The sequence below is a fragment of the Tamandua tetradactyla genome, chromosome 19 (assembly GCF_023851605.1).
Source record: "Tamandua tetradactyla isolate mTamTet1 chromosome 19, mTamTet1.pri, whole genome shotgun sequence".
NCBI lineage: Eukaryota > Metazoa > Chordata > Mammalia > Pilosa > Myrmecophagidae > Tamandua > Tamandua tetradactyla.
The window spans coordinates 39084858-39100533 of record NC_135345.1 but is presented as its reverse complement, the minus strand read 5'-3'; the positions used below and the strand labels follow the sequence as shown (position 1 = coordinate 39100533).

At 41.9% G+C, this 15676-nt stretch overlaps 1 protein-coding gene across 1 annotated transcript in view; it reads left to right on the top strand.

Annotated features, from left to right (window-relative positions):
- The first annotated feature begins 927 nt into the window (after positions 1 to 927).
- RELL1 (RELT like 1) overlaps positions 928 to 15676 on the top strand; it is a 73356-nt gene continuing 58607 nt past the window's right edge. The window contains exon 1 of the mRNA XM_077136584.1: positions 928 to 1164. Coding sequence (XP_076992699.1) covers positions 1080 to 1164 — 85 coding nt within the window. The 5' untranslated portion in view covers positions 928 to 1079. The remainder of the gene's footprint in view (positions 1165 to 15676) is intronic.

Below are 15676 nucleotides of genomic sequence, written 5' to 3'. Positions count from 1 at the left end.
GAGCAAACACACCGACAGTGAGCTAATGTCAATTCATCACGGTGTCAGTCATCGTGGGTCTACTTCCCAGCCTGTGCAATGGGAATGATACACATCTTACAGAGGACACTGGACATTGTAAGTGACTGGCACTTGAAGAGCTACTTTCTGAAGACTATTTGCAAGATGTATTGCGGGCCCACGGTTTAAAACATGGAAGTTGCTTCTGGTGATGTACGTAGAAATTTTTCCCCAATAAGGAGCAGTTTAAATGCAAGCTAAGACAGGAAGAAATACAATGATTTATCTTTTCTCCCCAATTTTCAAACATGAAGACTTGAACAGCGCCCCTTCCTAAACCAGTGACGGAGAGTGACAATTGGAGACAGAAGCCAACAGAGAGGAAAGATTTCGTCCAACTCCTGATCTGCCTGTCCAGAGTTGCCCGCCCCAAACCTCCCACTTTCTCTTCCCAGCCTCCCTTTTATTCTTCCCAATCCCGCCTTTCCCCGGCGCCTAGGCAGACTAGTCTCTGCAGCGACCCTACCACTGCCTGGGGCTCCCGGTTAAATTGGGGCGGAGGCAGACCCACGCCGTTTGAAAACGAAAAGAGCGCGGCGGCGAGAGGCGGGGCCAGGGCGGGGCGCGCTTTGCTCTGGGACCTGCGAAGGCCAGGACGCAGCTGGGGGAAGCGAGGCCGGGCCGAGGGGGCGGGGTCAGGGAGATCGGCCTCCTGCCGGGTTGGGCGGAACCGCGGGAGCAGTGGAGAGAGGCGGGGCCGCAGCGAGGTGGGCGGGGCAAGAGTAGATTGGGCCTCGTATCGGGATGGGCGGAGTCCTGGACGAGGCTGGGAGAAGCGAAGCCCGGCTGAAGGGGGCGGGGCCAGGGCAGGTGGGGCCTCGCGCCCCCCTGGGCGGGACCGCGGGCGCTGTGGGGAGAGGCGGGTCCTGGACAAGGTGGGCGGGGCCAGGCGCGGGGCTGGGATTGCGGCGCGCGGGGGCAGAGTAAAACCACTAAATCCGCCCGCTTGTCAGAGCGCTTCGCTGCTGCTAGGAGTCCGTGACCCGACGCCCTGGGGAGGAGGGCAAAGGGGCGCGACGATGGTTCCGCGGGGACTCGGGCCAGCAGTCCTCGCAGCTGCTGTCTTCGTGGGAGGCGCCGCGAGCTCACCGCTGGTGGCCCCGGGTGAGTACCCGGACGGGGACTGGGCGTGCGGGGGGAAACGTGGGATCCGGTGGGCAGCTCCGCTGCTGCTTGAGCTGCCCGCGACCTGGCGCGGCCGCAGGACCCCAGTGCTGCACGTCGGGCTGCACTCGGATGGTCCGGGTGACGATAGAAACCGCCCCTCCTCTCCCGCCTGCCCTCCTTCTCGCTCCTCCTCTGAGGACCTGTGCCCTCCCAGTCTTCCGGCTGTCTCGGGTGCGAAAGGACTCCCCCTCCCCAGGTCTCCCCCTGCTCGGGTGTGCTTCCGCGGGTGCAGCGCGCGGAACCTCCGGTGCAGAGCCTCCGGACCCCCCTCCTGCTGCCCTTGTCCTCCAAGGCCGAGTAAGCGGAAGATCGTGACACAGGGAACCCGGTGCGCTGCCACCGCCTCCCTCCTCTTTTTGAAAATACTTGAAAAGCTTGGGGGAGTTTCAGTTTCTTCGCTTTGCAAGTCTTCGTTTATTTTAGTGGTTGATGGATTCCTGTCACTGGTCGCGAATTCCGGATTTCTTCCCACATATCCTGGCTGAATCAAACTCGGAAAAAGGGAAGGCGCATTTGAAAACTTTTTTTTCCTTCATTGTATCGGTCGGTTCCTGTCACCACAAAAGGAACCTTCTGTGGTTGGGGCAGGAAGCCTCCAGCGTAGATGCTTAAGTACTGCCCCCCTCCCCTGTGAAGAACTTCTGAGCAGGGTTTTTTAAATTAAATTATCCTAAGAGGAGGTGTAGCTTGTAAGGAATACTTGTCTCACAGTCTTGTTTTTATACTACAGACTTCTCGGGATTCCATCACTGCAGTCCCCCCACTAATTTGCCAGCTCACAGCAGTAGTTAAAAAAGAAAAAAAAAAGCGACCTATACTTTCTTGGCCAATTGGGGTAAACAAAGCCTGGAATCTTACGTCAGCAAGCTCTTATAAGCTTGTCTTCACTGACGACTCCTCTTCAGGTCCAAATAATAAGCAACTGGAACCCTTCCAACAGTGACTATCTCCTCCATAAAAACATGAACAGTGCTCTTCGCTCCTGGAAGATACCAATCGCCTACAGCTGGTTGTTTTAAACTGGCTTATCACTTTGGCCTTCACTTTTGCATAGAAACCAGAACAGGTTAGGAATGGAATGGGGTGGATAATATGTCTCCTGAGTCTTTATTAGCAGACCCGCGTTTCCTTCAGCCGTCCACCCTGGGGGAATGGCAGCTGGTGAGATGTTTTATTGGTTGGGAGACTTTTCTGCATTTCATTTCGCAGGCAGGTAATTGAACCCTGTTGGGTTCAAATTGGGCCCCGAAGTTGGTAGACGGTGTCTAGAGTGCTATAGTCAGTGGCTCCAAAATTTAGAGAAGCACTTACCTGGAAGTGAAATAGTTAAAAATTCTGCGCATGATGCATGCAGTCAGCCATCAGCAAGAAAAATCCATCCCAAGAGTGGGTTTGTGGTTTGATGGATCCCTGAGCAGGTCTCAGGCCTGGTATATGACTGAAGAAAGCCGTTATCTAATCACACAGTAACATTTTGATGAAAACTTAAGAAGAGTGAAGTCTCTAAAAAGAAAAGGGTACTTTGTCCTACCGTCTGCCATGGGGTTCTCTTGAGGATCATTTTAATATTTGTTAGGTTCAGTGTAGACAAAGGGATGGAAATTAATGTTTAGTGCCTGGTATGTGCCAAGGTTTGGGTTGAGTACTTTATATACATTATTACACTTACTGTTCATAATCCTCTGAACTATTCGTTTCCAGCGAGGAAACTGAGGCTCAGAGAGGCTGAACAATTTGGTAACATCACACAGCTAGTGTACCAGTGTTCATTCAGAGAAACACAACCACTGGGAGATGTGTGTGTGCATGTGCATGTGCAGCCCTGCCTGTGTACCTTTTTCATGCATGCATGCATCTTTTTTTTTTTTTAATCTGGGATTCATAACTGAGCTTGTTTGATTCCAAATTCCATTCTCTTTCCATTCTACTCCATTGCGCCCCAGAGAGAAAACAGAACATAAATCAGCCTCAGCAGTCTTCTGAAATTCTAAGCTATACAGTTTAGGAAATCATTTTAAGCCTGTGGTTATCAGAAATTGTGAAGTTGAGGAAAAGAACAGATAATTTCACGAAGAGTAGTGGCAATGTCTCTTTCACTTCTTGCGTGGTAGAAGAATCTCATTAAACTCTTATTAACAGCATTTGAAACTATATACCACAAGCACCAGAAAGGTTGATTTTCCACATCTTGGCTTATTTATGTCCTTATGTTCTCTGGTTACTCTACCTTTGGACTTAATAGTTTCTGTACCAGACTGTGGGCATTATCCATGAGTAAGAAGTGGACAGAAAAGGTTCACAGGCCTAGAGAAATGAGATGTGCCTTCTTTGCCTCCTTTTTTTTTTTTTTGTTTGTGAAATGGGTGTTGCCTTAGTGGCTGCTAGTGAGGTCAAATGAGCTGATATCTCTGAAAGGTCTTTGCAAATGACAAAGTGGCGTTTTTAGCCTTTGTATCTTTTGTCACTGTATTTTTCCTCCATCATGCCCACAGGATTGATTTGTATGATAAGATAAACTGTCTAATAAATGAATATCACACATGTTGTGAGATTGTCTAATAAATGAATATCACACATGTTGTGAGATTGTCACTCTGAAGGTGGCTTTGCAAGAATAGGTAGGCTCACTGTAAGTGTTATAAAAACTCAGTGACATCTCAAATTTATGAGTTTATTGCCATTGACTGGGAATTAAGTAGCCAAGCCTTCTTGTTCTTTTTCTCTCAGCTATAATATAGTATTCTCAGTAGTTTTGAAAAATTCCCCAAAAGATTTAAAGATTGGAAGGAGGGGAAAGAATCTCCCTTGATCCCATTACTCCTAGGCATTCCTTACTGTTGACATAAGAGCATATTTCATTTTGACCTTCTCTTATAAGCAATTTTTACTTGGGTGGGATCATCATGCAAATACAGTTTTGTATGATCCCTTTTTCACTTAAGGTTATACCTAAAGGTTTCTCCATGTCCCTACAAAATCTTAAAATGCTGCATAATGTTCTAGTATATGGATTCAGTGTATTTTTACCTGACTGTGCCCACATTTTAGGAGACTGCAGTTGTTGCCAGTTATTTGCTTTTAAAAAACACATTGTTTCAGTGTACACCTCTGTGTGTAAAGCCTTGTCCAGATATTGGTTGATGTCCACAAAAAGTGGATTCCTGAAAGGTAATTTAGGGGTCTGAGGTATTCATATATATATTTTTTTTTTTACATGGGCAGGCGCTGGGAATCGAACCTGGGTCCTCTGGCATGGCAGGTGAGCATTCTTGCCTGCTGAGCCACCGTGGCCCACCCGGTATTCATATTTTTAATGCTACAGATTGACACCAGTGTTGGTGACCTGAAAGCTTGTCCCAGTTTACCTTCTTACTGCAGAGGTCCAAAGAACGCCACTTTTTACATTCTTGGCATTTTCTCTGAAAAATAAATCTTTGCTAATTTGTTAGGGAAAAATTGGTACTTCATTTTAATTTGTGCATCTTTGCTTACTAGTAGGTTGACTGTTTTAATGTTTGAGCCGTTAGTACATGTCTGTAATCCTTTATAGGTAATTTGGAAACCTGAAGAGCTCTGAAAACCAAAAGTGTCTTTTTTTTGTAGACTGGCATATTCTGTTGGTAGTAAAACCTGGCCTGAAGCAATGTGATATGCTATAGTATATATTTCTTTCACTTAGTTTGAATATTTATGTATTTTGCTGCAGCAGTGTTAATGAGTTTGATTTCTGGGTGTTAATGCTAAATGTATTGCGTTATTTTTCTAGAACCATGAGTCTGAATTTGGAAGCACATCTGACTTCCAGGTGTTCAGATAGGGGTTATGGTCCTGCATTTCCTCTGCTATGACTGGTCTGTTCTTCTCTTTTGGGAGCCCAAAGTAAAATTGCTCTGTTTAGCCTAACATCCTATGGGGAAGATAACTCCTCAAATAAGTGACACTTCATGAAAAGAAGCCCTACTAAGGTTTTTTTAGTGTGAACTCTTGAAAAAGTAAAGATGCTTGGAAAAAGCTGAAGTTTTTATTTATTCCAGGTGGCTTTGTGGATGAGTGCTTATTATAATGGAAACCCAATCGATAGATAAGAGGTTTTGGACTGAATCCATATCCCCTCCCTTCTCTTTGCTCAGCCAGTTATTGACACAGATCTCTTGGTAAGAGAAAAGAAACTGAATCCACCTCAGGGATGATTGAGGATGGAGAGGATGGCAGAAATCCCGGGCAAACTGAGTTCTTCTGCCAGTCATCTCAGCTTAAGAATCCTTTTGTCCCATTTATTGAGCTCAGTGGTCCCCTGATTTTCTGTTTCTCTTTTGTATTACCCCATGGCTCTCTGACTTACAGTCTTTGGTCATCAGCATTGTTCCAGGATCCCAAAGAGGGAGAATGCCTGAGCCTGTCTCCTGTTTCCTGTGCCTGCTGCCAGTCCCACCTGTCATCCCCACTCCAATTTGTTTGCATACCTCTGTGTAACTACATAATAAATATTGTACAGAGAGAAAAAAAATCTCTAAAACTCCCTTCTTCATCTGGATTATGGAGAAAATAACAGAAGCTGCTTCATTGAACTGTTGTGACAATTGCATGAGATAAAACACATGAGCACTTGGCACAATGTTTGGCACATAGGAAGTTCTAAAAAGGAATATTATCATTATTGTTTGACCCTTACCAGTTACTCATTACAGCTGTCAGATGGGAGCAGAGGGGGCTTTGGGGAGTGCCTGAGGTCCCAGTGGGGAGGTGAGATAGTCACCATTGGACCTGGCAAAGCATTCCCTTGGATCGCAGATTAGGGGGATCGAACTATTGGCTTCCCAAATTAGGCAAGAAAGGAGAGAGAGAAAGAAGGAAGAAAACTATTACCCATATAAGGATAGAACTTTTTAAATCCTCACCAGTTGGTTTATCTCTAGCTGGTTGATACATAGGTTTAGTCACAAATTGTGACTTTTCCCTTAGGCTTTGATGGAATTATCACATTGATATGTATATTAGTTTCCTAGGTCTGCCTTAATAAATTATCACAAACTTGGTGGCTTAAAACAACAGAAATTTATTCTCTCAGTTCTGGAGGCCAGGCCAGAAGTCAGAAATCCAGTATTGGCACATCCTTGCTCCCTCTGAAGATCTTTCCTTGCCTCCTCCTAATTTCTTATGGCTCCTGGCAATCATTGGCTTGTGGCAGCATAACTGATTTCTGCCTCCATCTTCAGGTGGCTGTTTCCCCTCTGTGTCCAATTTTCCCTCTTCTGTGGACAGCAGCCTAATCCAGTTGACTTCATCTTAAACATTAATTGCATCTGCAAAACTCTGTTTCCAAATAAGGTCACATTCTGAGGTTCCCAGTGAATATGAAATTTGGGGGGACATTATTTAACCCAGTATAACATGATTCTTGATTATCCAGGGTCTGACTATAATATTATGATTACTTATCATTATTTAACTTCTCACTGCCACCTGGTGAGTATTGTGATGGTGTCAAATCTTATGAAAAGGAAGAAGAATCTGTAGTATTAGACCTAGAAGGTCCCTTAAGGATCTCCTCAAAGCTTATTTAGCACAGGAGAAAACTAAATTGTCAGAGCTAGGACCTAAGTGGTTTATTTTTCAGTCTGTCCAGGACACTTTCCATTATGCGAAAGCTGTCTCTCCATTGCAGCAAACTCAGCTTTGCTGCTTCTGGCAAATTTCCTTGTTCAAATTTATCCTTGATTCTCATGCTCCAGGGTCTTATTTCTCAGCTCTTTGGGTCTGGGGTGAGCAGGACCTGAGAAAATGACTTCGGCTAAACTGATTGATAGGCGTAATTGTGTTGTTCTTATTCATATAATTTTAGATTCAGAAAGGACTTCCTTGCTCTTGTCTCCCCTCTCTTTGTAGATGGGGAAACCGAGCTCAGAGAGGTCAGTGGTCTGTAGGAGGTGGGAGGGGCCATAGCCCACAGCGAAGGAGCACATTGCTAGGTTTGTTGGGGAGAGACTGTGTGTCTTGTTCATTGTTACAGGCTCAGAGCAGGAACAGGACTCAGATAGTTAAAAGAAGGGAAGGAGGGAAGCCAGGTCTAGAATCCAGGTATTCTGACTCCTGGCCCAAGGTTTTCTTTTGTTTTTTTAATAATAAAGTAAAAGGTTACTCTTTTTAATAGTCAAGCACAAATTTTAAAACTTAGCTGCATGTATGCCCTCCCCCCACTTGAATTGGTGAGAATTGTCATCCTTTTTTTATTTTTTTCGTCTGAGGGCCTTTATTAGTCTTTTGGCCATACTGTTCCAAAGGCTTGACATGGAAAAATTTGGTCATGGAGAAAAAGAGTGACAATGAAAAGTAAAAGTACTGCCTTATCAAGTCAGGTGAATATAGTGTGATGATTCTTCTGGAAATGTTTGTGAAAATTTCCAGTGCAAAGGTTTTAAAAACCCCAGTGCATCATGAAAAGACAAGCTAAATTCAGTTGTGCTTTTACAACCAGTAACTTCAAATATTAATTATACATTCAACATATTCCTCATTTTATAATACTTATGCTGTTCAAAACTATTTGTTTCATGGGTTAATTTTATTTATTCTTTCAACACTTGTTAATACAGTGCCTTACTCTGTGCAAGATACTTAGGATAAAGTGGTATGAACAAAATAGACTCAGTCCCTGATTTTATAGAGCTCATAGGTTATCAGGGAAGATAGTTAAATAAGGAATAATGGTAAAGTGCCATTTGTACCTTGATAAGGAAAGTATGGCACCTCACCAGAGTTCTGTCTAACTTGGGGCTGGGACATGGGTGGAGAAAAGAGAGGCCAGTACAGGTTAGGCAAGACTTATTCAAGGAAATGAAGTTTAAACTTTTACCTGCGAAAGTGTAGGAGTTAGCTAGGTGAAGAAATGAGGAGAGAGTGGTCAAGGAAGAGGGGAGAAAGGAGCAAGAGAAGAGGCTGCAGCAGTTACTCCCAAACTTGACCATGCATCATCTGGTTCAAACAGATTCCTGGGCCTCACCTCCGGAGTGTCTGAGTCAGTAGATCTGGGATGGGGCTGGAGAATTTGATTTCCTAATATGTTCCCAGGTGATGCTGGCCAAGTATCAAATATAGCCTGGAGAGTAGGGAGGTAAGAAGTGGAAGAAATGGATAGGTCACATTCCTCCTAAGCCGAAATTCCCTTCCTTCTCTTCTTGGTATATCATCTCCTGTCCATTACCCATACTTCTCATTGGGATCAGTAATGGCACTTCCAGGAAATCTTCCTAGCTATTCTTACTGATGTTATTTCCTCTCGTGAATATACACATTGAGTCCATAAACACATGTCGCACCTGTTCCCTGTTACCTAACCCTCAATTATATTCATTTTCTCCCCTGTGTTTGTTTTGTGTCTAGAGCTTCTTGACCATATGAGCGGTACTCATTAAGAGCATTCAATGCAATTAATTCTTAAAACCATTATGAGAAGCAGGTCGCGGTGTTCTCTGTTTTGTATATGAGGAGACTGAGACTTACAGAGGAATGACCAAGGCAGAGGGAAGTTAAATTAGACTTGCTCAGGTCACAGATGAGGGTGTTACCGGACAGAGGCCGTGGATTCTTTTGCCTGATGTGCTCAATAACCAATTCCTGAGACACTGGGGTTCCAAAGAGAGAAAGACTTTAATACAAGGCATGTAGTAGGAGAGCAGGTGGCCTTTTGGCCCAAAATCTGTCTCCCTGAGTTTAGGGGGTTCAAGGTTTTTCAGGATTTTCAGCAAGGGGAGATGAAGTCATTTTGAAAAGCAAGTTCAAAGCAGAAAAGGAGACAGTGTTATCATTCTTATTTTAGTAGAACATAAGCTGAAAGGAGGGGAGGCAGAGTTATCATTTCAATAATAAAGGTGTAAGCCAAAGAAAGGGAGACAAGTGATCTTTCAACAGGAGAGTCTAGCCTATTTGATTTACAAATGTCAGGGGCTGAAATTAGTTCATGGCTGACTTCAAATTCTTTATAAGCGTTAGGGTTTTTGCCCTACAAGAAAATGACCAGATACGGGGAGTAACAGCTCTTATATTCATAAAGGCACAAGATAAGGGCTTTAACAATCATTTCAGATATCAAGGCAGCTGAATTATAATTTAGGAATTTCAGGTATTTCTCTCTGTCTGCTCCAATATACTCGAAAGCAAAAATGGAATATGATTCAGTAATTAAAATTGTCCCTTAATCCTAATTTCCTGGTTACAAGGGGAGCCAGAGCTAGACGTATGTTCACTGTTCTCAAATGCTCTGTGAATTATATGAAACTTCATATACTCTGTGCACTGGTAAAAGGAAGATTTGAAATTTAATTTTTCTTTGAACTTTTTCATTTTAAGTCCATCTACTTAAAGAGAACATCAAGAGATCTTAAAAGATGAATGCATATTTTTGTTTTCATTGGAAAATGGTTGATTATTTTAGAAATTCTTCCAGAAAGGTTCACATGCCTTTAAAGTAAATATTTGAAAGGCTGTTCCATTTAAATGTCATTAGGTTTATAAATGATTTTTTATAAAATTTTGGCGTGAGGTATCCATTAAGGAAACATCTGTTTCAGTTTCAGTTTCTTGAAAAGACCCAGATTAAACAGTTATGCCACTAGACTGGACACAAAAATTCCACTAAGTGGTTGAAGATTTGTACATAAACTGTACATAAAATGCGTTATAATATGTAGAATTAAAAACAAACAAAAACGTCCTTTCAGTACCTGTAACATGCCAAGTTTGCCCCACGTATATGTGTGAACATAATGCATTTTAAACTAAGATTCCCCAGTTTGAAGAATTCACTAGGCTTTCTCTCACAATCAATATAGGAACACAAATTTTCAAATGTTCTAGCAGCTCCTCATAACTGGAAATATCCAACACAATCATGTGAATTATCCACATTATAAAAAACAGAAGCCCGGAATTTCCTGGCATTGGTAAAGTGGCAGATGGCTAATGAGCAGACATTCCTTCATTTTTCTTTGTGAATTTGTGCTATATGCTTCTGTGTCATGAATACTTTTGCTGCTTCCTCATTTATTTCCATCCTCTTTCCTCCCTGTTAAAGGCAAAATACAAAACAACCATGGAAAGGAAAAGGGAGGAGGCATTAGGCATTGCTTAAAGCTGTGTGATAGAGTCAGGTGATGGACACTTAGTCTTCATACACAACTTGCAATTAATTTGAAAATGAGGGTCTTCCTTGTGTGAGATACTGTTAGATGTTTAAGAATGTAAAATGAATAACAAACTTGACTTCTTACCCCCCACAAACTTGTGACTGAGAAGGGGTGACAAGGTGTGAATATAAATCTTTATAGTGTAATGGAGGATATGTTTGGATAATCCAAGAACTACAAACAAAGTACCTTGTGGGATCAATGAGGAGGGAGAATTTATTTCTCATAAGAGGGATGGAAAAGACGTCATAGCTTGCAGCTTGGCATTTTAAGTGGACCTTAAGTGAGGTACAGGATGGCATGTAGAGCAGAAGGAATAGAAAAAGTTGCTGCAGATGGGTGTGGGCAGAGGGTTCTTCAGTGAAGTTTGCAGTGATGAGGCTGCAGAGGGGAGACAGGAGGGGAAATTTGAGTTCAGGCTTTGGAGAGCCTGAGACTGTGGACCCCTATTGTGTAGGCAGTGGAGGGCCAGGGACACAGTGGGGTGGAGGATAGGGGACCAGAAGAGGCCACAAAGCATCACAAGATGATGCAGGAGCCCCAAATACTTAAAATCAGGCCTGAATTTGAGATGTGTCGCCACTGCTTTCAGAAAGACGGTTGAGATTTCTGTTTCTGTTTTCTTCTGCAAAGAGAGAGAGGATGAGAGAGAATGAGAATAGCTGTTCCTCATACATCTCAGAGTTGTTCAGAGGATCAAACAGTCATTTGTAAGTAATACAAATATGACATATAGGCTTCATTTAATACATGTGATAAATTGATAGAACCAATTTTTCAAAGTTTAGGAAGTGCTAGAAGATGAGAATCATGGAGTAATTGCCATTTATAATGGACTTGATGGATGTGAGGGCCACAGAGTGTTCCTTAATGATAAAGTTTAGCTAATTATGTGCTTGTCTTCAGTTAGAGTAAATCCTCAGAAATTATACAAATCAGCTTGACTCCTGAGTTCTTAAACATTAAGCATTTATTTTTAGAAGAGGTTTGTTGTGCCTTTTCATTTTATTTAGAAGATGTTTGTTGTGCATTTTCATTTTATAGCCCTATTGTTGGTCAAGTACACATTGTTTTCTTCTCTCCTAGGGTCAAGAGGACTGTGTTGCCTGTAAAAGTTTAGGGCAGTGTCTTTAAATAAAACATGTGATCAGCACTGGGATGATTTATAAAACCCTGTTTGGCCAAGGACTGGAACTGTGGAAACTAGAGATGTCTCCAGCTCTCTGCCACTTCTGGCAAGTCTGTTTACTCAGTCCCTCAGTGTCTTATAATGTGATCAAAGAGATTCTGGGGAGAGAAAGATAACCCGCTTGAAAGTAATAAGTATATGTGAAATGACTACACGTTATGTAAATAGTGAGGATACAGATAATAGACTTGGTGTGTCTTAGTTCCTGTACAGAAGTGGGATAGGAAAGGGGAAGGTTTAAAGAAGAGAAGAGAGTTTTTTTTCTTAAACCATATGGTAGAACAGCTGTTGTTTTCTACCCTGCTCAGTTCTGCATCTTGACATGTAAATGATTAAAGACCCTTGGCTTTAAATGAATCAAGTCTTTCCTATTGGGGAAAACCGACTCAGAATATTCGACATTCATGCCTGGAATCGTATCTTTGAAATTATAGTGGCTTTCTATTTAGTTAAAGGCTCAAAGGGTATTTTTGTGTTTAGTGAGAAAGAAAAAAAATCTTATCAGTCCAGTGCCTTACTGTTTATGCACTTGGATACTATAGTGGAGTCAGGAAAATTGTATTTCTTATTTTAATTGAGATGAAATTCATATAACATAAAATTAACCCTTTTTTTTTGCATGGGCAGGCACCGGGAATCGAACTCGGGTCTCCGGCATGGCAGGCAAGAATTCTATCACTGAGCCACCATTGCGCTGCCCAATATTAACCATTTTAAAGAAAACAAATTTAGTAGCATTTACTGCATTCATAGTGTTGTGGAGTGACCACCTCTATGACCAAAAGATTTTCATCAGCCTCTTCAAAAGGATACCTAGTACCCAATAAGTGCTGTACTAATCTCTGCATTAAAGGATTTACAATGTTCTGTTTATGCTTATAGCATTAATATTACTGTTTGGTTTAACTATATGAAACTGCCAGTATTCAACTGTTTTTGGCCTTTAGTTAAAACCATTTCATTGATTGAATTTAGTAGTACTGATGATTACTTATTGACTGTTACCTGTGGTTAAAATAACAAAACCAAACTGTAGTGATTATCATCAACATACTTTAGAAAATGCAAAAAGTAGATAATAGAAAAAAATACTCCGAAGTGTTTGGGAGGTATTTTCTAACAGGCTGCTTCTTTCTATGTTCGTACTCTCTCCCTCTCCGCCCCCTCATTTTTTTGAACAATTTTTTATTGTACTGCATGTAATTATTGTGCGATGTATACTAAAATAATTTTGAAGAAAATCTGGAAAATACTAAGATGCAGAATTCTAAAAGGAAAATAAATAACTTGTTTATGATCTTGTTACCACTCATGGTAACTACTATAAACATTTTGATAACTTTTCCTTAAATAAACTGGGATCATATTAGCTTGAAATATAGCTTTGACTTTATTTTTTCACTTAGCATTTTTCATTAACCCGGTTGAGACTCTTTTGGACAAATTGGGATTTGGCAAATCTGATCCCTTTATATAAATTGTTTCTGTTGTTTTAAGAGTCAAAGGGGGATGTTCAGGGTTTCAGAAAACTAACCAACAATTTCAATAGTGTTAAATGTAGAGCAGGGTGGCATTTTAATTTCGCTTATAAAATGTACCAGGATTTTTTTTAAATTAGTACTTGGTATCAAAAATAGATCACTTGACTTAGAGGAAATGTAACTTTTAAATGTGTCCCCATCCCCCATAATTGACTCACTAAGAAAAAACACTGTCATTCTAGATTTATTAGATGAATAGAAATTACCCATAGATTTTCTGTGGAAGACTTTAACTTAACTACTTGAAATCCTCAGTATCTAGAATGGAGTTGAGCTGTGCCTAATACCATTTTGTAGAATTTTACTGAATGACAAAATTGTTAACTCTCTCACTTCAGGGGAAGTAGAACACAGTGGTAAGAGTGTGGGGTTCTGGATGAAATCTCACCTTTGCTACTTACTAGCTGTGTGACCTATACAATAGTTTAGCTTCTCTGTGTTGTAATTTTCCCCTCTGTAAAATGGAGTTGAAAACAATGGTACCTACGTCATGGGGTTATTATAAGGGTTAAATTAATTATTACCTGTAAAGTGCTTGGAGTATTAACTACAGCATAGGCACTTACTACGTGACTGTTATTTTTCTTGTGTGTCTAACCAACCTGTGTGTCTGGCCTGATTTTCAGAGTTCATATTTGGATATCATACTAGTGACTCTCACTACCTGTCCCCCCGCCCTTAACATTGATTCCTGTCTGTCTAGGGTTTTCCTAATTACTTCTAGATGATTTTCTTTCTTTCATTTGCCTTTTCTAATTGATCTTTATTCTCTCTCCTAGTCCTGCTTTCCTTTGCTTTCTCTAACAGCAGTGAGGAGAACTTCACATCACATTGTAAGGTTTGCGCCCCAAACTGGGCCATTATCTTTTGGGCCCCACATTTTTAGTCACTTCTGTTTCCCACTTCCCATATTCTCAGAAGTCAGATTCCTGTCTTGCAGGAATGCTGCGTGACTTAACCTGTGACTAATTGGAAAACCCTCTGTTTAGAAGTTAGAAAGTTTTCTGATTAGGTGTGATCTACTTCCTGTTCCTGGAAGCAAGGGAAATGCTGGCTTGTGGTGTTGTGGGAGCTGGCTGGCCCTCTGGCCTTCTGAGGGAACTCCTTCAGCTTGGTTCATGTTGTTTGTGGTCTCCTCCTGGAATTTTAGCCCCAGCTGAGCTGGGAGCTTTGTGAGGATAGTGGCTTATCACTTATTATCAGCAAGGATAATAATCACGGCGATGATAGTTGATATGTATGAGCACTGAGTGCTACACACTCAGCCAGACCAAGTTTATCTCATTTAATCCTCAGGAACAATTCTATTATTATCTTTGTTTTGTAGGTGAGGAAACTGAAGCATGGAGAAGTTAAATGATTTTCTTGGGGTCTCAGCTAGGAAGTAAGTTGAACACCGTACAACAAAGAAAAAGAAACTGCCTTCTGCTTTTGGCTCCTTGTTTCCTAGGGAGCAGTTTTGGCTTACAGCTTGGGCCCTGCCTGCACACCAACAGATCTGGGTTCAAATCCTAGCTCAACCATTCCCCAGATGAGTGACCTTGACTTAAATACTTGGTTCATCAATGTCTCCATTTCAATTATGGTTTTACTAGTTACACCCATCACAGAGTTGTAAAGATAAAAAAGATAATGCAAGTAAAAATGCTAGACACATAAGTACACTCTCAGTAAACTTTAGCTGCTCTTAGCAGTCGAGGTAAAGAAGCTGACCATCCCAGGGGCCCTGGATGGGACATGGTAAACCCCTAATACTCTACAGGGGGATCAGCCAATCTCTCTCTGTCTGCGGTGATGGATGCTGGGCCAGTCCTCCTTTTTGAAGCCCTTGCTTAACTCCATCTGACGCTGTTCCACCACTGGTTTTCCCATGTGACTATTTTGTGTTGCATTCTGCTTGGGTGGAACTTACTTGGCTGTGACTGCTGACCCGGGGAGAGCAGATTGTGTCCTGAAACCAGGGATCTTGTTCTCCCAGGCTCAGTCCTCTGTGCAGGCTCCCTCTCTATGAAGCTGGAGGGGAATTTACTGATTCCTAAAGAAACACCCCCTGGCTTCTGCTCTTGCTCTTTCTGTCAGAAACAAGGCATCTGGCCTGTCCTCTTCTTCCCATTTGATGGTTTTGTTTTGCAACTTGCTTGCTTAGCCTTCCTCCTGTAATTTAAATAATTTCTAACAGTTCTTGCTTGACCTCTTTTGATGAGTGTGCATGAACAGATCTGTTAGGAACTGTCGCTTGAGGAAAGCGGGCAGTGGCTGGCCTCTGGTGAGATTATATAAGCCCTGATTTAGCATCCCCTTATGGATCTGGTAGTTTGGGGTGAGATGGATCCCTGTGAAAACCCAGTTAAGGGCCAGTGCCCAAAATTAGATAGAGGAATGTGCTATTTGCAGCCTTCTTTTAAATCTTTGCAAATGAAAACCTTCTTTTGATTTTGACTAGCATAGAGCATGCTGTTATATTTACATCTTCTGGAGAGGGCTTCCCCAACAAATGTGTGAAGCTATGGGATGTATCAGTTCGGTTCTGTAAAGAA